The sequence below is a fragment of the Vipera berus genome, assembly GCF_964194415.1.
Source record: "Vipera berus genome assembly, chromosome: 7".
Taxonomy (NCBI): Eukaryota; Metazoa; Chordata; class Lepidosauria; order Squamata; family Viperidae; genus Vipera; species Vipera berus.
Window position 1 is genome coordinate 19,823,535 of NC_138209.1, and position 26,268 is coordinate 19,849,802.

Genomic DNA, 26,268 nt, shown 5'->3' on the forward strand with positions numbered 1-26,268 from the left:
CCAAGAAAGGTGCCGGAACTCCGTTCTGAGTGTTCTATGACAAAAAAAACCCTGATTTTTACTACCAATTAGAGATTAAGCTTTCAATGAAGGAGAAATGGTTTGTTGTCTACTTTCAAGCTAGAAACCTTCCATTATGAACAGAGTTGCCAAATTCTTATTAGCAACTATTGCTTTATGAAGTCTAATTCTGTCATGCAAAAAGTCCTTTTATTCTTTTGTTCAAATTTTATTGTTATCCTTTGTTATATTTTGTTTTTTGTTTGTCTTCTGCAGCCCAATTAAGGCTGCAGAACTATATTCACGCTGAATTTTCCAAAAGGCCAGAGTGGGGGCCTGCCTCACCTGGGGACGGGGTTGTAGAATAGGGGCAATGCCAGAGAAGGCTCTTCCTGGATCTCTGGCAGGTCTATATAATCTGTATGTGTTTGCTGCTAGCTAGTGTAATCATTTTTCTGTTCTTCCTTTTAAATTTCTTAAGGTTGGGAGAGTCTTTGGAATATAGCACGGAAACCAAGACTAGTAGCTGCGCAGGTGGAGAAAAGTGCAACAGATATTCTGTTGATCAAATTTTCTTCTGTAAATGCAAGGAACTGTTTTTATAGTATAGGATATAAACTGAGAATATTTTAAAATCATATGATTTCTTTAATCCCATTAGATAAAAGGAATCTGAATAGAAGACCACACCTGGAATATTGCAACCAATTTTGGCCATCATACTACAAAAAGATATTGAGACCTTGGAAAAAGTTCAGAGAAGAGCAACTAAAATGATCAAACACCTGGAGACTAAAACATACGAAGAACGACTGTAGGACTTGGGTTTGGCTAGTCCAAAGAAAAGAAAAAACAGGGACATGATAGCAGTATTCCAGTCTTTGAGGGGTTGCCACAAAGAAGAGGCGTCAAACTATTCTCCAAAACACCAGAGGGCAAGACAAGAAATAATGGTTGACAACTGACCAGAGAGAAGCAACCTGGAATTAAGGAGAAACTTCCTAACAGTGAGGACAATTAACCAGTGGAACAGCTTGCCTCCAGAAATCGTGGGTGCTCCATCACTGGAAATTTTTAAGAAGAGACTAGAGTCAGTCACTTGTCTGAAATGGTAGGTTCTCCTGCTTGAGTAGGGGTCTAGACTAGAAGGCCGCCAGTCCCTTCCAGCTTTATTCTATTCTTCTAGAACAGACATGTCAAACTCGCGACGTCACATGACGTCGCACGACGTATTGGAACTTTTCCCCATTGCCGGCAATAGGATGGGCGCGGTTTCTCCGCGACGCTCTGGCCCGCGGGCCGGCAGTTTGACACCCCTGTTCTAGAAGAACAAGTCTTGTTTGCCCAACAGGTTAAACTGTATTCAACAAACACGCTCATATATTGACATAGTATGCCAAAACAAACCATATTAACTTGATGGTTTAACTTAAGACTTAACAGTTTTGGTTTAACCATTATGAATTGTAAATTCTGATTTAGGATTTAAGAGAACTTTACAAACACTGTCTCTGTGCTGTTGCTTCCATGTAATGTGCTACTATCTGAATGTGTTCGGGCGAATAATTAGATACAGTCTATTCACACTGAAAATAGTTTTATTTTGATAAGTCAGATATTAGGTACATTACAAATTAAAATTTTCTTTATTCCTAATCATAAATGTACAGATAAATAAAATAAGATCTCTTTTGTAAGATGCCATTCTAAATTTTAAAGGATTTTTTTTACTGGGCATCTGATAGATTTTTAAAGCTTAATTTTAAAACATCAGGTCTTTCGAGAATTAACACTGAACTCCATTTAGATTTTTAAACAGACAAAACAGATCAAGGAAATTCTAAAGATATTTACTTGACAACAAATTTATACTCGCTGAGCCCTTGCCAACTGAAACTTGCATATTTAATCACGTTTTATAAAACCTTATGAGCAAACTGTAGTTGTTATCAGATTGTTATGTGAAAAATTAGCAAACTGTTAAGAAATGTCTGTTGGTAAGACATCTGTATTATTTAACTTTACTCAAATGGAAAAATATGTGTAGCTTTTAGAAAAAAGCAAATCCACAGAGGTTTTAATTAACAGATTCTGTAAGAACTAGAGGGTGAAGTCTTAAGTTTCATGAGCAGAGGTTTGCTCCTATGACCAAACTTTTTTCCCCTCTGCTACAGGAATATCTCCTCCAGGAAATTTGTCTAGAACAGATTTTGACAGAAATTTAGGAGGAAAGAGAATTGACTTCTTAGTTCTGATTGTTTGTCGTCCAGCATGTCCTCCCATACCCAGATGTACAGACATTTGAACATACCTGAAGAACCTGAACTAGCACTAAAATTGGCTAATTACATGATATGAAGCCATAGATAGAGGCTCTTACTGCAAACTATCATTATGAGCATAGGTAATATTTACTGATAAATTTGCATACAACCTTTGCACTGAGCAACTCACCATTAAGGCAGTTTCTGTTTTTCTATTTTCTCTTTGTAAGTGATCAACAAATTTTGCTCATGTCTCCTTATATGCATTATGTGGGAGCAAAGACATAAGCCAAGACAGTTTCATTGCAGTGAAGGTTCAGACCTCACCTCTCAGCTAATGTATCCCAATTGAAAGTGAGCAAGATTATCAAGGAAAGAAAAGGAATGGCAATTTCCAGGCATTTTTTCTTGTTATGACATCGAAATCCCTACGACTTGTGCTACTCTCTGGACAATATTATACAATCACAAGTTAGAGGCATGATGCTAGGAAATACAGCAATATACAGATGCATACATACCTAGTCATTTATAAGAGCAGCAGTTCCCAAACCAAAAGACTTTGGTGCAGTGAAAAGAAATAAAACACATAAGCTAACAAAAATAAATAAATATAAATATGCAACCTTAACATAATCCTTAATGTAAGGCATATAACTTTTAAATCAAAATTGTAACAAAGCCGGCATATTATCTAGAGAGGCATGCTGTTATTTTGCAAATCAGAAAAGCTGTTGTAATATTAATATTACATAGGCTACAGATAATCTAACTCTTTGGGGCCCTAATTTATTAGGCACTTTTGTAGAACGGCCTATATTAATTTCTATGGGGCTGATTTAGAAAAGCCCATCCAGAAACCTCAGCAGTTGATTTGTGTTCACAGAAAGCAATCATCCATGTTTTAGCACATGCTTAAACTTTCATGAAAGGTTGCTATTAATAGAATTTTTATTCCTGAAAATAATTCTTGTACTGCAAGATCTGCGTATCAAATATGATTTTCCCTCAATTGCTCCATTTATTTTGATGGATTGTTTCTTGCCATTTTTTTTATTTCTATTTATATCCCGCCCTCCTCCAAAGACTCAGGGCGGCTTACAATTTAAAGCACAAATCAATGTGCTTAGCAATATTAGAAGAGAGCTTTTTATATTTGTTTTAAACTATTTTTTTAATAAGACTGTTTTTGTATTTTTTTAACACAGGAAGGCCATCTTAGCTTTGTTAAGGATTATGGCTCACTAAATCATAACCACATTGTCTGGTGTAGTTATAACTAATGCCTTGAAAACTGGAAACAGTGTTGTATACTGCACTGTTTAAAGCAGTGAAACAGATTGTAATACATCCAACTGACATTCTAAAGAAAGAAAAAAGAGCTTGCAACTTTAAAAAAAATATATATATCAAAGCAACTTAAAAGAAGCCAGTAACCAACCCTTCCATTCATGAAACGTTTGGGCCAAAGGAATAAAAAATGTCTTAACCAAGTGTTCCAAATTTAAGTAACCTGTAGTACGGAAAACAGAACTGGACAAATTTGCAAGAGAACTATAAACATATCTTCCAGCTTTTTGTTCATTCAAAAGAAGCTTCATCTTTGGTTGGAATAGCTGTGATGGCAAAAGACTTTTTAAAATTATTTTTCGTTTGTTCTTTAACTAAACCACTTTTTTTCTTCCAAAACTAAAAAACAAGATTTGGTAATAAAATGAATAGATTGAGATTAGGGTGTTCATGAAAATAATTTAACACTTCTGTACCTGGCAAAATTCTGTCACCAAATTTATAGCCCTCGAGGCTATTTTCAACTAAAAATAAAAAGTGTAAGGCAATCAGGGCATAGTCCAGTTAAATTGGAGTGTGAAAGAACAGACTTTCTTAGGAATGAAGATAAGACCTTTAGTAATGTCATTATAAATCCTGATTAAAATTATAGTTGAAAGCTATGTTTAAAGTGAAATACTGTCCATGTTTTCCATTATTACTAATGCTATTTAATATGCTTTCCACTTATTAATCCTAGAGGAAAATATTCTAGGAGAATTAATGTACTTGAATGCTGAAACTTAATTATGTATCAATTTCATATAAAGCAAACATCCCTATTCTAGAAACATAAAAGAAGATATGCTGCAAATAATCAACATAATTTTCTACATCCATTTATTCCTGACCAGAGGAATAAATTAATACAATTCATAAGTATAAGCATTCTAGTATATTGTTTGCATATAAACTAATAGGGCTAATTAGTCTGTTATGAACTAGTAGTTCACCCTTGGGAGATCCAAAACCCATATACTATTTGAGAACAAGTTTCACTAATTTCACCAAGTTTTACTTCAACACTTTGGGCTTTGGATTAAGAGACACAATTTGAACAAGCAGGCTTTCTACTACTCTTACTAGCAATTTTCCAAACACCTGCTCTTAAGAGATTAAGATGAGGTATTAATATTGTGAGCTGCAGCAGGTGAGGAGAATCAATATAAAGAGGAGAGTCACTTTAAAATACAACTTCCTATGCATCTTTAGATCCAAGCCCATGGATTCACTATGGAAATGTTAATGAAAATCTTGAAAATCAACTACCAAATGAAAATTATCAAATATTTTTGATGGCCATAGAAGTTTCTTTTATCTTCATTCAGCTTACCTATATGTTAAACTTCAGGTTTTCAAAGCTTTCTTATTCCCCCCCCCCCAACGGTTTCTGAAGTTTGAGCTTTAGTTTATCCCAGTTCAGGTTCTGGTTGCTTGGCCAGAGACTTACGCAAATGTAAAATGCTCCTAGAGCACCCCCTGATATTCTCAATAGCTGTGTATGCCCGAAGAGAGCTGTGTTATTGCCCAATTAAGCTCTCAGTCATCAATCTCTGTGCAGAATGTTAAATTCCTATACCATGAATGCATTTAACTTCGGATTACTCGATTTGTCCAAGTTTGCTTAATGATTTTTGAGCGTATTATTGCAAAAACGTATCACACAACATTTAGTTAGGCTCCTCTGCAGTTCCAGTATCAGTGAAATTCAAATAAAAATAATCATGTGTGGATGTTATAAAACTGTACCTACACCTGCAATCATTAATTTATAGAAAATATAGAATTCATTGTAACATATTTACTTGGAATTAAGTGAAGAATCATTTATGAGATGTTGGGGCTACCTAAATTGATTTTAGAACCAAATTACAAAATTTTGAATATTCAAATTCTAAAAATTTGATTTACCATTACTTTATTTTGCTATTTCTATCCTTTTACCATTTCTTCCTATAAGGAAGGGTCAGAGACCAAGCCTGGTGTGTTTGTATGGAACTTAAAATGATAATGGCACCTGTAATTTCAGCATGAAATTTAAAAAATATTTCTGCAACTCTATAAAGCCCGAGTGCTCTTCAAAATAAACCAAATTCATTAATAAAATAGATAACTAAAATTACAGGGAATCTGTATTGTTTATTCCTCTATAAAACTGAAGACATAACGAAAGTAGTTTTGACAGAATCACTATTTGTCCAACCATTTGAAATGCAGATGAGGGAAAATAGATTACAGTAGGGGTGCTTTTTTCAGTGCAGCTCATAACTGAATTTCGTTTTGAAACTAATTCAGAACAACAAAGAAACTTATTACCTAAAAATGCTATGATGGGAATGTTCCCAGAACCCTTTTTAAATCCAAAACTCATTTCACATTTTTCTCTTTTTACAAAAACGCTGACGTACTATTAAAATAGTTCTGAAATAATGTGGCTTTATAATTATCTGTTTAAAAGAAAAGCCCTCCACACATTGGTTGGGCTTTTGTTCCGTAGCAGTAATGAAACTGTTCATGTGACCTTATGAGTCAAGACTTAAGAAATTTTAAGTGCCACCTATGACAAATTTCAAGTTTTCAAAACTAAACTTTATACGCCACAGATCATAATGCAAGTTGTTTCAATGAAATAATTCTGAAGTACCATCTTTCAGTTAAAAATGGCATCTTTATATTACAATGATGCGCTGATTCCTTTGAAAGCTACTTTCTAATCTTTTCCCACATTGGCTGCCCTTAGAACAAAGTATAAAAATTAATCAAAAATAAATATTTTTTCCGTATTAGTTATATGGTAGCTTATAAACATACAAATTCAGTTCTGAAATTCCAAGTCTTTATCTTAAGTTCTTGCAAAATCACATTAAATTTAAACTGGCAAAAGTGATTACATAAGCAATATTTCATATATGATCTTTAGAAGCAGATCACTTTTATCATTAGTGCCACCCTTCATATACATATGGCCTGAAGTTGATATATTATGACTTTAACTCACATCCTTGAACTAGACCATGGCTTCTATTAGTATTGATAATAATTCAGACATAAAGTGAACCAACTAACCACAAAACAAAGGCACAAAGCTGAACTTTAAGAACAACTTTCTTAACCAACTTCTGATACCAAAATAGGACCTGGAGCTGGTTAAAAACACTTCAAAAATTATTGAATGATTATGTTTTAAAAAATAAAAGTAAAATAAAAATCAAACTGAAGAGTTTGAAAAGCAGCTTTTGCTTAACTGATTTTTTTTGGAACACCAAAATATTCTGCTATTAGGAACTCATGTACATTCAATATACAACATTTCTCTTTTCCAGCACAGATCTTAATTTTGTTGACGAGGAGAAAATAAATGGAAAAAGAGACCTAAAACCTCTATTTCCTTCTTTAGTTCCACATACCTGACATCTGAATAAGTAATAATGTAGTCATATTATGTATTCCATCTATTAAAACTTTTAATATTCTAAATGCCTTCAGATGTCCATAAACATTTTATATACATATAAGTAATTGTCTCACATATATTTACATGGCAAGTATTTTAATAAGAGAACCACTACATCTACATCTCTAGTGGAGCAGCTTGTCCAAAATGTTTTCTTTCTTGTGGAAAAGTTCACAGAGGTTTTGGGAGTAAAATATAAAGGACAATTCAATGATGTAAACCATCTTTGTCCTTTATTTCAGACTACATAAAGAGGCTATTAAATGATATTGAAACTTTAGGGTAAGGTTTTTGGGAATAGCTACAGAGTGAATTTTTTTACATCTCTCCTTTTCAGTTGTCATGATGAAACAGTATTTTTCTTAGAAAGCATGTATTTCCAGCAGCATAGGTCAAAAATTTAGCTCATCCTCCTTGATAGATGCTGGTTAATCGTTCTAGTTCTTTGCAGTTGTCCATGGAAATAGCTTCTGCTTTCTTTCGTAGGCGATCATCCCGATAAACTTTTGCTGCATAGAGTAAATCGGTTTCTTTAAAAATAAATGGAAAAAATATGTCAGAAAATGAAATTTAAACAGACCCCCCCCCAGTCTAGGTTCTTCCACATAATACCAAGTAACAAAACTAAGATGATTTTTTTTCCAAAGGGTCTCTTCTGCTTCATAATCTATTCACTTTTAAATGTGAACTATTTTTATATCTGTTTTCATTAAAAATATAAATGGAGGAAGGAAACATTATCATTCCATTAAATATACTTTGTACAGATCTGACAGAGAAAAAGATGCCCATCCAAATTATGGAGAATGGAAATGTTGCTTTGATCTTAATCTTCTACATATTGCTTTAAAAATGTTTTACAATTTTGCTACTAAGATACAAATTTACATATGAATTTCTGCCTATCTATCAGAATCAGTTATTCAACTGAATACAAAAACTACCCATTTGTTTGGGCTGAACTTTGGTTTATATCTCCATCAAGTCAAGCGGATTAACTATAAAAGAGAATTAGATGTTATCTGAAACCTCTGGTTGACTTTATCCAATAATTTTATGTAATTATTAAAACGTGCATTTTAATAGGTAAGATAGAATTCTGCAAAAGAATAAATGCAGAGAAATCAGTAGAAATTCAAGTCTACTTTCTGAACCACTGATATAAAAGATAGCCTCAACTGTACAGCACCAAAATATTAACAAGGTTGTAGCCTAATTTCTTGCCTAGTAAATAACAACTCACATAGTGAAACTGAAGGGTACCCAGAAAACCCAATTTTATTTAACCACGCTTAAAAGTGGCTTATAAACCACTTGCTTATAGTATCAGTTATTGCCATTGATAATTGGTGTTGCTATTGGAATCAAGCTCAAATGTTTCATTAGGAATTGCTGCAGAATCGTCCATCCTAAGCATCATGGGACCATGCTTTTTTTCTCTTCATTAGAAACATATGTCTTGTGCATAGTTCCCTGTCTTTACCTGGTGAGTATATGAAGAGAGGAAATAGAATTGCCAAACCAAAAATGGCTAGTAAGGTTTGGCCAAACATCTTGACTATAATTTTCAATCTAGAAGAAAAATGTCATTAAACTCGTACCAAATTACATTCTGTACAACTCCTTTTCTTCACCAGCATTCACTATGTTGTCCGAATGATGACAAATGCTAGTAAAAAACAGCATTGAACTCTTACAATTTCCAAAATGTTAAAAGCTATGCTGCTCGGAAGAAGCTTATTGAATGACTTCAAGGATGCAATAGCAGCGAGGAAAAATGCTTCTTGGTCACCAACACTGCTATGTTACAATGCTTTAGAGCAGACATGTCAAACACAAGGCCCGGGGGCTGGATCTGGCCCGCAAAGTGGTTTCATGCAGCCCGCGAAGCCATCCTGGAAACAGTGAGGGAACGGCCCCCACTGCCTTGGCCCTGGCCCAGAGACCCTCCTTCTGCCAGAGACCCTCAGATCTGTCCCACTCCTGACCAGGCCCCCATAGGCACCCTTGATGCGAACGATGTAGAGCTGGTCATGCTCACCTAATAGGCCATGCACACTCTAGCCATGCCCACCCAGTAGGCCACACCCACCCAGCCCCTTGAGGGCAACTGCAATGCTGATGCGGCCCTCAATGAAATTGAGTTTGACACCCCTGCTTTAGAGGAACTGCTAGTTTACACGACCTTTTCAAAAGCTTTTACTCTATTTGTATTCTAGTACTTTCAAAAAACCAAATTAATATAACAGAAGGCAGTTCTACAATAAATTAGTTTAATAATATACATAAGAACTATCAATAGTGGTCCAACATTATCCTCATACCATATTTGAGAAAAGGTGGGGAATGCAAACCAAGAGAATCACGAAGGGATGGTGACTGAGGTAAAACAGAATTGGAAATTTTTTAACTGATACATGGAATTTATATAACTTCTAGTTTTATATTAAATACCAAAAAAGTAGCGCTGGAAGAATTCTGCTGTTGTAATCTCAGAATTCTGGATAATTTGAAGGGATTTTTCCCTCCAACATTGCTCAGGGAATTCGCCAATAACTCTAGCTATGTTTGAGAAAGTGTTTAATGTCAGCTGTAAAACTTACTTTGTTGTCTTTCTTTCCAACAGTTATTTCGAATATTTGAGACATAGTCTTCTTCCACACTCTTTTCCACCTTTTGCAAATTTGGACCTTTGTATTCATTTTTAAAGTCCTTGTTGACATAATAAACCACACGCAGATATTCTGTCTGCATCTGGATTGTCTGCCCTGAACTCCTGTAAAAAGATTTCCATATGTATTGTTAGCATGGGTGGATACTTCAAAGCATCTATAATGTATGTTATTCATTTACCATTTAATTTCCAAGCAAATAATTATTGTTGCAAATCCACTAATATTGCCTTATTCACTGCCTCAATAATTATGAAGCCAGAGGCACGATCCCAGCATGCAACTGGAATCTAGCTTTTAATATGGCAACATTTGCCAATTACTGCTATATACCATTACATAAATCAAGTAGTATACACTTGGCTATCAGAAATATGAAATATGAAAACCAATTGTTTAAAACAATTCAACTAAAGTTGATTATTTTTCACAATTTTTTTCCATCGCCTCCGGAATTCCAATTCCAAAAATCAAACATTTGATTTTAACAATAGTGGCATGTAACCTTGGAGGTACGATTGGAGGCTTGAAGGTGCTCCTTCACCTTTTAAACTCGGTTTTGCTTTTATTAATCGTGTCTTTTCATATGGGTTTTATAGCTTTTATCTATAAACTGCCCAGAGCCACTCAGCTAGTAAAACTGATAAGCAAAATAAAACAAAACCATAGAATGTCTGCTGTAACTTTTCCATTTCTAACTTAAATCTTCTCATGCTCAAGACATTTATTTAGGTAGCATCATCTACCACTATCAAGCATAGAGTACACCTGGATTTTTAATTAGTTGTATCAGATTTTTAGATCAATGTCTACAGAATTGTACAAAAGGAAAAGATTGCATTTCTCCTTATTACAAAATAGGGTTATTACACTGATTTGATGCATACAAGAGAAGAAAAAAGTTGCTATAAACAAGACCAAACAATGTAGAATCAACAGAATGAATTTTAAATAGCAATTTTACAGAAAATATGCTCTTTTGCAAAACATGAACAAAGAGTCTTGTGTATTTTGTGAACCACAATCCATTTCAGGTTCATCAAATATAGTACCAAAAATTAAATATCCTGTGTACACCCTATATAACAGTTGTTATTATAAGGACAGTGCCCAAGAGGGAATGAAAGGCAAGAATGGTAAAAAGAGATGCAAGAAATAAATGAGAATTATTTATAGACAGTAATTGTTAACAAAGTAGGGGCAATAAAGATAATTATAAATGTATTATTACTTACGATCTTGGATATAAGGAATAAGGAGGATTGGATACCATCAACTGGCTAAGTAAAGAAACAAGGATCAGCACAATAATTGGCATCAACTGAATGAACATGGAGAACCCCCCCTGGAAAACAAAACAGAAATCAATGAAAAGAACTGCAGGATATGTGGTTATTTTTTTAAAACTGAAAGGAACCTATCCAGCCCACAAAAGCTAAACAGAAATTGTGTACTTGTAGCAAATCCCTATAAATTTTCTTTAAAGCTTCTGAAATATGTGCATCTTAATAAATCTTGTGTTATTAATAATCCACTATTTTTAAATTTAATTTTGTTTCATTGTAACTTACAAATGTTTTAAAACCATTACCTTGTATTTTAAAATAGGCTTCCTCAAAATGTGTTCTAATTTCAACAATCCAGTTTGGCAAATAGGCATATGTAAAATGTTCTGAGTTCAAGCAATTCCAAATTCAAAACACCATTTCGACCATTTTGCAGGTCTTCTGAACTTGAAACGTTAAGTTTCCTTGAGATAATGGAATTTTGAAATCAGAACATTTGTTATTAATGCCGATAATTAATGCGATCCAGACTGAGAAAGCAGTACAGACAACAAATCTACAAAATCAAGGCTTGAAACTGATCAAATATTGTTTTCCCATATCACTAAACAGCCAGATTCCAGAATTCTACAGCTTTTTTTTTCAGGCTGCAATATAGTTAAGGTGATCAGATAAAATCTTTGAAGAACTGTTTAAAGGAAGGAGTGTCGTTCTGTGGTAGAAATGACTTTTCAAACCTCTGAATTAAACAAAACTCTTCCCTCCCTCCCTATGGCCTGGGGTGCTTGCGGGGGAACCCACATAAGCTTTATACCTCAGAAAGCAGACATTTACATTAGACTATATTAAAATTATTAGCACTTCAATTTTTGTTTACTTGCACATTCATTTATTAAATGTTACAGGCGTGCCTTTTTAAAAAAAAAAAGTTTAGAAAATTTAATATACAGAAATGCATCCCAGATTAGACTGAGGAAATAGTTATTTAGAAGAAGCTTACATCACCCCTTTCCTCTTCTCTTTCGTGTCCGCTATGACGATGCTGATTATGGTGACTATACCCAGACCGTCCATTAGAAAAAGAATGTACACTTCCTATAAACAAAACCAGATGGAGTTGATAGAATTTAAATACAAAATTAAAGTTTTAGAAACCTTTCATTTGAATCTAGGAATTACAGCCTGCAGAACCCCCTTCAAGCACATCTGTCAAACCTGTCTGATGCTATTTATGGGGAGAAGACGTAAAAAATTATAGCATAAACCTTTAAATAGATTTACTGTAGCATAAAAAGAAAGAAAGGAAAAATCCTTAAGCTATCTTCTGTCCCTTAATTGCCAAGAAAATCCTGAAAATGTTGCCATTAAACTGTGTGACATTTCCTCATCCATTCTGCATGCAATCTTGCTCACTGCAATTCTCAATCTCAATTGTACAAATGTTAATTATCCATTTCTATGGTTGATCAAAAAGTAGCGCATCTTTGCATGAGGCAATTCAATTGTTCTATTTTTGTCCTAGAGATAATGTTATTAACCCACACAACATTTAATTAATTTGTTATGATGCTACACATGAATGCTATTTTAGGATAGAGATTTAATCAGTTTTATGACTGACAAAAAAAGGTCTGAATGTTATTTTTTAACAGCTAAACAGACCTGTTGGAAAGGCTCCTCCAAAGAACATGTTGAAGAGGTCCTCTGGGGTGATATCGGCTTCACATCCCCTGTGGAAATTAAATCTACCATTTCCTGGTTGATTACAGGGGTCTTCGCTGCCTGTGAGATCATACTGTTTGCGTTTTTCTGGATTACTTAACACAGCATAAGCATTCCCAATTTCTGAAAATAAAATGTAAAAGAAAAAAAGGAAAAAAATCTGAAATGAATACAGATATGACTACCATTGTCCAGCAATTCAAAGTGTAAAAAATGAGTATGTTTATATCCAGTGCTTTTTTTGTAAAAAACAAAAAGGTGCCGGAACTCACACATGTCATACAACCCGCCTTGCCTACCCTACAAGGTTCCATCCCAAAAAAAGGTGCCGGAACTCCGTTCTGGGCATTCTATGACAAAAAAAATGCCCTGTTTATATCAGAAAGCAAAAATTCAATATAGCATGATTTGCAATATCCTTTTCCACACATCAAAACAACCATGCTGTTGAAAATGCAGCGTGAGATTTGCTGCATACTATTTTTCTGCCTTTTGGGAACTGGGGAACACCCCTCCCGAAATAAAAAGTTGCTGCAATGTTATCACCATTCCTGTTATATGTTTCTAAAAATTTGCATAGCCTGAAGGGCTTAGTTTTGTAATGTGTACAAAAATTCTCAAGATGATGCAAGTTCTATTTTGTAACAATTTTACATTGTTTAAACTTACACTCAAACATAAATTGCTTTTATGTTTGTTTTCTGCACACTATCCTGGAAAATGTGGTAAGTTTCATAAGATGCCAAAAACAAATAACAGTAATGAAGGTTAAAAAGTATCACCATACGAATGAAGTTTTAGTCTTTCCTGAGACATGACAAACTAATTTTTGAAAAGCTTTTCTTTGGAAGGAAGGTGATGGATAGATTTTCCTGCCATATCTGATCACATTTTGCTATTTAATTTAAATATTCTATAAACCTAGAATTCCTAAGATATTTTTGCCTTCAAAAAGCATTTTTCCTGAGATGTGCAAAGTTATATTAGATCTTATTTACCAATTAGAACAATTAGAGAGGCTGATTTAGCTGTAGCTAAATTTGGTTTAAAAACTCAAAAGTACTGTTTTGAGAGGCTTAGTGTTATTCTGGTTCCAAAGCATCGTTCCTTTATTTTTCTTCCCTCCAGAGGGAATTCTGGATTTAATAGGTGATCAGCGAGAAGTGCAAAGCTGATTTTCTCCACCTTGTCTTTCTTCTGCTGTCATTTCAGCATTTTCTTTGAATCTAGCAGAATCCATTAAAGAATCTCTGAAACCCTAGACAGCATCCATCATCTTGAAAACAGATTCTTTCCAAATATATTTTAAACAAAGTCCAATTCTATTATAGTGCAGCTGCAGTTACCGTAATTTTTTTAGAAGGCTAAAGGAGATTTGCTCTCAAAACTGACTGTAAATAACGACTTTGTTATTTAGTGCCTGCTCAGTTCCTAAACCTGTTTTCAAAGGATTTACTGTCTTACAACATACCTATTCTTTTGTTTACAAACTAGAAAGTAATCTTAACTCTTTATTTTAGCATGTTCAAAAGAAGTAACAACCAATGTAAAAAACACAATAGACTGAGCAGCTACAGAGAATGGGGATTAAAAAAACTCCAGTGGATTTCTTTTTAAAGCAGAAGGCTGGAAAAAGAAAGCTGTAGTTGGATTGCGATATAGGGCAGGGGTCTTCAAACCTGGCCCTTTTATGACTTGTGGACTTCAACTCCCAGAATTCCTCAGCCAGGCACACTGCCTGAGAAATTCTGGGAGTTGAAGTCCACAAGTTATAAAAGGGCCAAGTTTGAAGATCCCTGTTATATATAAAAGGGCATTATTACAGCTTTTTCTGCAAGAAAGTTGTAATATTGTCCTCTATTTGCATTATGTAATTCAGTACCTTTTGACAGAACTGGTTTGATAAATTTCATTCATGTATTCAGAACTTAAAATGTAGTAGCACATAGCTTATAATTAATTTTCTTTGGCCAACTCAAGCAGACTAGCTTCTTTGCAAAGACTGAGTATACTGGCTGGAATCAAGTATCCAATAGTAGAATGAAAACAAAACAGGAGTACTACTCAGCAAATACGTCTGTAAGTGGTGCTGACTGAATTTTCCCCATAGAAGAATTGACTGGTCCATTGCCTCATCCATCTTGGGCAGGGGTAGGCAACCTCGGTTCTTTTATGACTCATGGACTTCAACTCCCAGAATTCCTGAGCCAGCCGGCACAGGAATTCTGGGAGTTGAAGTCCATGAGTCATAAAAGCCGAGGTTGCCTATCCCTGATCTTGGGCAAACAAAAAAATGAAATTGGACTGAAAAAAATCACACAGATTTTTTAAAAAAATGCCATTAGAATATATTTTTGGATATATCCTGCTTTAAAAAGATGTATAAGTAACCTAATCAGTAAGGCACCAGCAATAGTCTTATAAAAGAATAATGAAATATTACTTTTAAAAGCTTCTGTTGCTCCTGGTGCATGATTTTTGTCAGGATGAAACTTCAGAGCAAGCTTTCTATAAGCTTTCTTCAAGTCTTCTTCACCTGCTTCTTTTGACACACCAAGGACCTCATAGTAATTTTTACATTTTTTTACGCTGCAGAATAACAAGAAGTAATTCTTCAGAGACCAAGCTTTAATGCACATTAAATCTCAAAACACAATGCGAGAAGCTTATTGTTTAATTTTCAAGGTTACATAACTTTCCTACTGTTTATAGAGCTAATATTTTTATCTTAGACTTCATGGTTATTTTAACAGGTGTGTTGTGACACATATCTATAGCATTATTATTTCAGCCAAATCTTATACCTGAAATGCAAGTGGCTGTGATTAACAAGAAAAACCACTTTTCAGAAGTTAAGATTTATTCAGATAGAACGATTGGGAAACAATTACTATTTCTATTTTTTTTCAAAGACTTGCAAATATTTAAACCCATACATAAAAATATGTTTAATATTTATAATTTATTTTTTATAGACTAAAGCATCTAGAAAATAACAGGCACATTCAGATCCAGTCACTTGACAAGTTCCATGAGTTGTATTTTCAATATTATTCAATATTATAGTATTATTAGGTCAGTGATGCAACCACTAAGAAAGATGTTTCAAACACTAGAGACTATAAAATAAAGAGTACCTAAGGGGTAGATAGCACAACTACTTTTCAAGAATGGACCAGAATAATGAAGACAATCAAGAAGGAAAGGTTCCATGTCTTCTCCCTCAGTGAAAGAGCACTTTACCTTATTGTAATATAAAAAGACTTTGCTTTATTCGTAAAAAAAAATATATCAATGGATTGGGATTAGTCAGAGCAAAATTGCAATCATTACTATTTAGTTGTGAAGTTCTTTTTCTTTATTAGAAAACCAAGTTCATTTTTTAGAAGTTTGCAAATGAAACTTAGCTCCTATGATATTATCAGATTTCTTTTGCACAACCAAAATGAGCAGCCCTTTGCTCTCTCCTTATTCTTCGTGCATAACTGCTTAGTACTTATGCAATCAGTAAAGAGCTATTGCATCTTTCCCAGATCCCACTTGAGTCAAACTGTCACTGAGCAACACTCAGTTGAAGAGCTACAACAATCTGGAAGGGAGCACTGTCTCTTGTGTATAGGACACAGAAGACAGAGAAAAAAAACAAGCCTACGTTGGGTGCTTATATTTGTGCCTACCAACACATTATTAGAACGGAGGAGAGCCAAATGGCTAAACTCAGGCACACGAATTGAGCGGCTGCCCTATTTTCTCTTACATTTCTTATTACTACCATTCAGAGACTGAGCATAATTTGTTCCATGTATTGTTGAAATATCTTTAAAATATTTTCTGCTTGAAAACAAGACAAACCAATGTTGATGTGGCAATAAACAGTGCTAGATTACCTTACATTGATAAAGGTAATGTAAAATTCCTACTCAGTTACAAAACTCACTCGTTCTGCTTACTATCATATTATTCAGGGTTGTTCTGACATTAAAATCATTGTAGTAAAAAACGTAATTTCCCTAATCGTGTTGAAAAAAGGTCAGAACAAACATGTAGCTAGTGCTTTAAAATAATTTAAAGCACACGTTTGAATGCCCTTCATCATTAACTTTCTTACCACATAATTTAATTGCATTCTGCTTATTTTTTACTTTAAAATGTTATCCCATACATGCCTACCTCCTTTTGAATGCACAAATACACCAAAGGAAAGATGTGATGAAGATCAAGAAAGAGCTTACTTAAAAGTATAAACAATTTGTCCTAGTTCAGTTTCAAATAAAGCTTTACTAATGTGATTATAAACAGATAAAAGCTCAAAACTTAGAATATAGAAAAAATGAAATGATTAACATACATCCATAATTATGAAATATGTATTTTCAAAATAAAGTCTTCAATGTAAGAAACCATTCAACATATTGATATAAGTATTGTAAATGCACAATTTGTTTATAGCACAAACAAAAACTCTAGTGACAAGTAATCTATTCCAAACTGCATCAGGCTTTATTTGATATTACCAAGGCACTTTATTATTATCTATCCGCCCTGAGTCCTTCGGGAGAAGGGCGGTATAGAAATATTATTAAATTAAATTAAAATTATTAGTTTGTCAAACGCTATGAGACTGTTCAAAAGGTGAATTCATGAAATTAAGTCATGCATAGCAGCATTTAGGCGATAAAAGTTTTTCCCCAAAGCACTGACTTAAAAACAGCGTAGTATCTTGACTATACCAACCTCCTGAAAACACAGCGACACAGGCTGCAATCGGGTACTTTTTAAATTACCTATAGGCAGCATTGTACTAGCATTTTTAGATAAAGTGTTATAGAGCAATCAATACCTTTGTACTCCTTCAATTTGCTCCTTGGTGTAAGTCTTTCCAATTTCACCTGCAGCAGATGCACTGCTGTCCTTCATGTTGTTAATTTTACTTTTATCATTTTTACTTGCTGGTTTTCGACAGTGAGTACCACTTCCAGCTGTACTCCCATTCTTCATAATTGCCTCCAATAACACTAAAGAGAAAAAAGTGCAAATAAAACATTCAAATATTTCCATGACTTATGCCAGTTCAATATTCTTCTAAGAGAAGATATAAAAGTCAAGTATTTTTATAGAAATACACACACATGCACACAGTACAGTACACTGTACACTGTATAAACAAGAATAAAGTTCCCTGCTCCAATCTTTAGTAACACAGAGACATACATTAAAAAAATCTGACTTTTGCCTAATTATAGTACTTGTTTTTGCTAGCACAAGTCTATATTTGTTTACTCAAAAGTAATTATCACTGGGTATAATGAGTTTATAAGGGACATGGTGGCTCAGTGGGTTAGGACGCTGAGCTTGTTGATCAGAAGATCGGCAGTTTGGCAGGTCGAATCCCGAGTGCCGCGTAACAGAGTGAGCGCCTGTTACTCCTCCCAGCTTCTGCCAACCTAGCAGTTCGAAAGCATGTAAAAATGCAAGTAGAAAAATAGGGACCACTATGGTGGGAAGGTAACAGCATTCCATGTGCCTTTGGCGTCTAATCATGCCGGCCACATGACCACGGAGATGTCCTCGGACAAGTGCTGGCTCTTCGGCTTTGAAACGGAGATGAGCACCAGCCCCTAGAATTGGAAACGACTAGCACGCATGTGTGGGGGAACCTTTACCTTTACCATGAGTTTATCCCCTGAGTAAGCATGCATAGATTTGTAGGCTTACTCTTTCTTGAAAGAAACAGCAAAGAATATCAGCCTCTTCGCTTACAATAAAAGTAGGCACTGCCAATCATCTTGCAGACATTTATTCGTAAAATGTTATATCTAAATGGTTGTACAATCATTTAATACAGCGTTTATCACTGTAACAGGTATGTGATAATTTATTAATGAAAATTTAAAAGGCATATTAAATATAAACAATGTATATAAAAGCAGCCCATATTCATCAAGCTAGAAATTCTGAGAGACTGAATGCTGGAGAAGTTTCTCATTTATAAGTAAGTGTATACAGGTAGTCCTCAACTTACAAGTACAATTGAGGCCAACATTTCTGTTACTAAGTGAAGAATTTGTTAAGTGAGTTTTGCTCCATTTTATGACTTTTCTTGCCATGGTTGTTAAGTAAGTCACTACAGTTGTTAAGTTAGTAAGTTTAAATTAGGATGGTAATAAAAGAAAACCAAGGATAATTATAAAAATCTGTGCTATATATCAATTAGAGTTTAATTATAATATATTTTAACATTAACAGACTTGTGTAAACATGCATATATGAATGAAATGTGAGATAATGAAGTTATTTAATTTAATCACATATCCCTAGGGTAGCCAATGCAGTTATACAATTTTTACTGAACTAAATGAAACATTCACATTTCTATGCTTGCTATCGAGGTGTTAACATGATGGAACTAAAAAAACCCAAAATATTATCTATACAAGGATGTTTCTGAACTAATGAACTATTTGGCAATTGTAGTGTTACAGTCTTAACATTCCCAATTTAAAATATATTAATTGTAAACCGTTTCTTGTTTTAGTAAAAAGATTAAGATACAATCTATTGCTATACCCTGAACTTCATACAATTAACAGCTTATCGAATACATTTAGCATCGTGGTGAATTTCTCTTCTTGTCAACCTAAGGCAGGGGTGTCAAACTGCTGGCCCATGGGGCGGACGTGTCATCCGGAAGCTGTGCCCACCCCATTGCCGGCAATAGCAAAACCGTCCCAATATGTTACGCGATGTCACGTGACGTAGCGAATTTGACATGTCTGACCTAAGGCATCCCTTATATTTTTATTCATCCCTTCACACAGTATGCAATTATTAGTTTGCTTATTTATTTGGTTGATTCCCTGATATACCATCCTGTTTATACCAGGGTTCAAGATGGCAGTCTTCTACTTTTCTTCACACAGGTAGTCCTCACTTGGGTCTAGGAGTTAATGCATCAGACTACAAATCAAGAGACTATGAGTTCTAATCCTGCCTTAGGCATGAAAGCTGGCTAGGTAACTTTGGGCCAGTCAGTCTCTCTCAGCCCACAGTCAAGCTTGGGCAACAAGCTGATTGGTCAATTTCCCTCACAAGCAGTAGATCAATACTCAAGTTGATAAAAAAAAAACTGCAGGGAAAACATCAGGAAGGAAAAAGCTAGTCCTCACTTACTGACCTCAATTGGGACCATCAACTCCAATGCTAAGCCAAGTGGTTGTTAACTGAAACTTCACATGACCAATTTACAACTGCTGCAGCTCTTAAGCAAATCACCATGACTTGCGACATACTGCTGGCTTCTGCATTGACTTTGCTTGTGGGAAACTAAGTAGGGAAGGTTGCAAATAACGGTGGGCTGTTACAGCTATTTAAGTTGCCATTCTAGTTGCCAAGCGCTCCGATCATTTCTATGAGAACATGGGGATGCTGTGACAGCCTCAAGTTCAGAGTGGTCATAAACGTGCTTTTTCAACACCACTGTAATTTCAGAGAGTCTCTGAAGAAACAGTTAGAAAACAATGACTAGCTGTGAGGTGGAGTGAGATAAGAGAGTGTGACTGCCCCAAAGACATTCAGTGAGCTACTGTGGTAGATGGTGAACTAGAACTTGGTCTCCTGCTCCTAGTTCAGCACCTTAACCATTAGAGCACACTAGATTGAATACATTTTAGCATATACTATACATCAGGCATGCCAAACTCACGACGTCACGCGATATATCGGAACTTTTCCCCCATTGCTGGCAATGGGCTGGGCGCGGTTTTGGCATGATGCATCCAGCCCACGGGCCGGCAGTTTGACATGCCTGCTATACATGATGATTTAAACCAAATTTCACTTTAGCTATTCCATGTTTTAAACATAAAGGTAAAGGTTCCCCCGCACATACATGCTAGTCGTTTCTGACTCTAGGGGCCGGTGCTCATCTCCGTTTCAAAGCCGAAGAGCCAGCGCTTGTCCGAGGACGTCTCCATGGTCATGTGGCCGGCATGACTAGACGCCAAAGGTGTATGGAATGCTGTTACCTTCCTACCGTAGTGGTTCCTATTTTTCTACTTGCATTTTTACGTGCTTTCGAACTGCTAGGTTGGCAGAAGCTGGGACGAGTAACAGGCGCTCACTCTGTTACATGGCTCTCAGGATTCGACCCGCCAAACTGCCAACCTTCTGATTGACAGGCTCAGTATCCTAACCCACTGAGCCACCGCGTCCCTTGTTTTAAACATATAGAGCTTCAAATGATGTAAGAAGAGAAACAGAAAAAAGCTCCATTTATATGTAAGTGGAAAAAACTCACCATTTTAAATAAATGACCGCTTCAAGTAACAGCTTTAGGTAAAAACATTAGTTGGTTTTAATGCTGATCATGATACTCTGAAAATCCTTACCTACTAATTTCTATCAATATAACTACTACTAAAAAGATAGTAGGGAAGTTTACAATCTTTAAGGAAAGAAGCTTTGTTGAAATCTCCAATGGCAACTCTTGCTGTTTGCAGTATGTTTATTAACAGCTCAGAAATTAAAAATCAAATTAACAGAATTGAAATCATTATTTTAAATTCAAACATTTTTCGGAGCTCCAAATAATGATCTGAGAATAAAAAAGAGAATATCTGGAACATACCCAATATTTTTTTCTTAATACATTATATTCTCTTTTGTCCCTTCCCTTTGCCAAGTAAAGACCATAAACTATAATAGAAGAATAATACATTTTTAAGCAATATCTAGAATGAAAATGTTAATAAACCTTTTTACTCTTATGATTCCTTTGATGTGTTTCAACAATTATATGAATATTTGTCAGTTGATTGCTTGACTGTGAAATTGCAAATTTAGTCATTTGTTTGGATGTTATATTATAGAACTATGCTAGGGTTTGGCTGAATTTATAAAATTTTCTTGAAGTCTATATTGACCTACATTTCAAAGTTGCACCTCAAGATAAAAGCGAGTACGAGTCCTTGCACAGCAAGAACAAACATTTTTTTTAATCAAATGAGCTTGAAAATATTACTGAGACTAAGGCCAAATGGGATACAAAAAGAATTTCTGCAGTCCCATTAGCCTTTAACAAGTCATTCAAGAAATACATAGACAACCATTGCCAACCAGCTATTTAAATGAGGAATCGTTAACTGAAATTGCCAACCATTTACAGGCTTCTGTCGTCATGTTTTTCCTCACCTAGAATTCTTCAGCTTCCAACATTTTACCTGATCCTAATATATTTGTAAATGTGAAAGCTATGTGGATTTATTTCAAAGCAAATATAACATGTTATGCCATTCAGTTCAGCACTGTTATTTGCAGAATGTCGTTGTATAATCAGACAGAATGATGTAAAAATAAAGTATCTAATGGCAGTTGGATTTCTCTCTGAAACGCTATGACAATTTACACCAGGGGTCTTCAAACTTGGCCCTTTTATGACTTGTGGACTTCAATTCCCAGAATTCCTCAGCCAGCAACGCTGGCTGAGGAATTCTGAGAGTTGAAGTCCAGAAGTCATAAAAGGGTCAAGTTTGAAGACCCCTGATTTACACCTAGTTTAAAGATCCAATTTCAGTTTACTACAATTTGCACTATGGTTGTTGCCAGAGTCATTGGCTTTAAGCAACATTGTGAAAAAATAAACAGTCCCTCATGAATTAAAATAAAAAAATAAAATCACAGAAAACTTGTAGGTTAAGCTAAAACAGGTGCTTTCAAAAGATATGGCTTGATTCCCAATAGGCCATGGACTGGTACCAGTTCATGGCCCAGGTGTTGCAGACCCCTGATTTAGAGGTCAGTGACAAGGGTTAGGGTTGGATTCATGGCTCCTGCTTGAAGAGCAGGTGGCAACTTTGGTTAGAAGAGTTAGTTGCTTCCTATAAACTTCTTTGACATGGGAATGAGTTACTTGTAACACCACCTTTCCCTGGTTATATTAACCAGTCTTGTTAGATCCAGCAGGAGAGGCATGCTTTGGGTTTCATCTATTCAATAGTGTCAGTGGGAACCAGGAAGAGAGCCTTTTCTGTCTTGTCACCTGGCCTCTGAAACAGGAGTCCCCAACCCCCGGTCCGTGGACCAGTATCGGTCCGTACAAACAAGCAAAGCCCCATCTGCAAGATGCAGGCAGCACACAAAACTATGCACCCTCCGGTCCTCGGAAAAAGCTCTCTCCAAAGAACCGGTCCCTGGTGCCCAAATGTTTGGGGACCTCTGCTCTGGAATATCATTCCCTGCCTGGAGAGATTATACTTGCTCTGACCTTAGAGGCCTTTCATAAGGTTTTGAAAAAGGTTTTGCTACCGAGCTTAGGTTCTTGAGTATTTGGTTGAGCCTGTATCATAGTTTTGTTGTATTGGATGGATTTTATCTCAGTTGCTGTATATAGTATATTAGTTATTTGTTGTGATGTTTTTATCTTGATTTATTCATTGTTACCCACACAGATTCATACGTTGATGGTGGTTGCATAAACTGAATATTTGTTTTCATATATTGTACTTCTGCATTTCATCTATTCAGCCAATATCCCACAGCCTAGTTACATTACAAATCGTGCTATTCTCTAAAAATGTTTCTAGTAATAGTTTGAAACTGACTTGAAGAACAGAAAGCCAATAGTGAAGATTCAGCAGAGAGGAAATTAGAAATAAATCAGTAATAAACCAAGAAAATAGAAAACAGGATGGAGCATCAGCAAGGAAAAGTGGGAAACTGTAATTCTACAACCACACTGAAGAATTTGGCACTGAAGATATTCAGTATCTTAAACACTTAAGTTCCTATTTTAAAAGAATAAACTTTCCAGCATTAGGGCTACCAAAGACATGTTTCACACACATGGAAATCTGCTTCACTGCTTTCTATTTTCCTTCTCCATGACCAACAAATGTGCAATATTGAAAAATACACATGTATATAAAACCTAGGCTATCTTGCTGTAACTATCTCACATTCATGGAAACTTTGAACACCTAAATTGCACTATCCTTTACCATTCACCTCTACAAACACATAAAAAACTTGAAACCTCTTAACCAATTATAATGCCATCCTGAATGCAGATTTCTCTTTATTGTATCTAAAGGAATCATGGCTACATTTCTAAGATTTTGTCAATAAAACCACACTGGCCAAGGGAATGGAAGAACAGAGGACAGTGAGTTATGTAAAAATTAAAACCAAAAAGGCTACTACAAGGCTGTAGGACTAGTCATCCTCTCATAGGAGGGTGGAAAATACAGAAAGTTGCAAAAACACTAAAGTATTTACATATAAGCATAGTTCACTGAATATTGATGAGTTTGCACATTTCATTACATCAGTAGTTATGCTCACATGAAATAGCTATCCACAGTTAATTTAATCAATTAAATTAGTGGTTAAAATGTTAAAGTAGAAGCTGGGAAATGTGAATTTTAGTCCTTTCTTATGCCAACTGGATGCCTTTTTGTGCCAGTTACAGAATTGTTTCTGTGGGATAACAGGAGGTGGGAGTATTATGTGCATCATTTTGAGTTGTATAAAATAAAAATAAAAATATATACCTAATAATAAACACTATGGTTTAGTAGGTTACCCAAATTTTATGGGCTCATAAAACATAGTATACCACTAATTAACTAACAAACTGTGTTTGTTAAGTTACCAGCACTCATTATGTCCTTGTTAATGTAGCATTCTTTGCCAATATCAAGATAATTTTGATATTATCAATATTAACTATCCAAGATAGTTTTGGCACATTCTGGCCAATATGCCACAATTGCAACCAAAGTCAAATTTAACCCCCAAGTATGTTCACGCTACTTTAGGCAAGCTATGATCTCTAAACTGAAGATTATTTTATAAGCCAATAAGAGCTTTGGGCATCCATTCTACCAATTATAAGATAAACACAAATATACAAATACATTTAGAATATAAATTTATGAATAAGAGTAAATGGGTAGACAAGAAGATGAGGACTTTAAATGGGGGTGTTGAAATGGTATCTGGCCACAGTACAAGGAAAAATTGTTTGCTCTTTCATAACTTTCCTTATCTCAAAAGGGAATAGCATAATGAGTTTGAATGCAAATTATGATATATCACATGATGACAGAATTTCTTCACAAGGGAATACCTAGTTCAAATGCGAACTTACTATGCAATCTACAGCTGTCTCAGCCTACCTCTCTCTTTGGGATAGAAATTGTGTGAATTCAGCTTTAAAAATGTGCTTTGGAGCACATGGGATTATAAAGAAAATACCCATGTACAACTCTTTAAAGCAATTATGAAATCCTGGGAAAAAGATACATCTGCTTTCAAGAGTCTCAAGCAGTCACTGTGCTCTAAAGAACTTTCTGGAATAAAATCCACAGCTATCTCGCAAGGTCACTCTGGCCACTATTAAAATAATCTATTGAATGTATTAGTATTCTCAGGATTGGTTTCTCCAAACAGATGCACTTGCCATCCTCAACGACTCAAACCCTTCTCAGAATAGGTGGTAAATAAGCAGACCAACATGTAATGTTCTGTATAAGCACTCTTGAGTGGCAGTGATAACAAGGCTGAGTTATATATCTCATTAAACCATAATATGATCTGATTTTTAGCTTACAGCATTGCATGAACGAGCCAAAATGTTGCTTTTAGTATATTTACAGTTTGGGGGGTGGGTTGAATGTGGGTTAGTCCAGCGTTTCCCAACCTTAGGAACTTGAAGATGCGTGGACTTCAACTCCCAGAATTCCCCAGCCAGCTATGCTGGCTGGGGAATTCTGGGAGTTGAAGTCCACGCATCTTCAAGTTCCTAAGGTTGGGAAACGCTGGTTAGTCAACATAGGAGAGCTTATCTAAGAACCTTGTTAAAGAGCCCCGACCGATCCTGACGAAAGCACCCACCGGAAGCTTCTGCCTGCTCCTTGCTCTCCCTCTCCTCTGGTGTCAAGAGCCCAACCGCTCCGGCCAAGCCACCCAGGAAGAGAGCGAGAGGCCTCGGGCCGTCCTTTCACCGAGACGGACGCGTCTCAAGCGGCGGGGATGCTCTGCAAGGCAAGGGCGCAGGGCTGGCTTCTACCAGGTCCCCGCTGGCCTATGGGGGGGGGGGGTCCCGTGCTTACCCTTGGCGGTCTCCGTCGGATAGAGCTTCTGAGCCTTATTGAGGAAGCGCAGCGCCCGTTCTCGGTTGCCGCTTTCCAGGGCCTCTCGTGCGATTCCGATGCATTTTTCCGCCTCGTCCCGGTTCCCTTCCATCGGCTTTTCTTTTCGCCGCCTCCGCCCGCCGCAGCGCAGAGAAAAGGGGCCTGACGGGGCCAGAGCTGCGGGGCCAGCCGGACGGGTGCCGAGGGAACCGGGGCTGACTCGGCGGCGGCGGCGACGACTTCGCTCGCACGGCCTTAAATTTACTTTAGGCCGCTGCCGCCGGCGCTCTTCCGGTACATCGTCCTCCCTTCGCCAAGGACCCGGTGCCCACAAACGTCGCGCCTGAGACCCCGAAGAGCCCTAGGCCGACAAATAGCAGAGCCGCTTCTGCTCCTCTCGCTTCCGGGAAG

At 36.0% G+C, this 26,268-nt stretch overlaps 1 protein-coding gene across 1 annotated transcript; it reads right to left on the minus strand.

Annotated features, from left to right (window-relative positions):
- Nucleotides 1-1,422: 1,422 nt before the first annotated feature.
- DNAJB14 (DnaJ heat shock protein family (Hsp40) member B14) lies at nt 1,423-26,268 on the minus strand. The gene is made up of 8 exons (XM_081332584.1): nt 25,837-26,268; nt 17,568-17,742; nt 15,171-15,316; nt 12,668-12,850; nt 12,006-12,100; nt 10,955-11,064; nt 9,651-9,823; nt 1,423-7,577 (listed from the first exon to the last, which is right to left on the minus strand). Exons 1-8 carry the CDS (start codon nt 25,967-25,969, stop codon nt 7,453-7,455), a joined length of 1,140 nt encoding a protein of 379 aa, XP_081188710.1. The 5' UTR covers nt 25,970-26,268; the 3' UTR covers nt 1,423-7,452.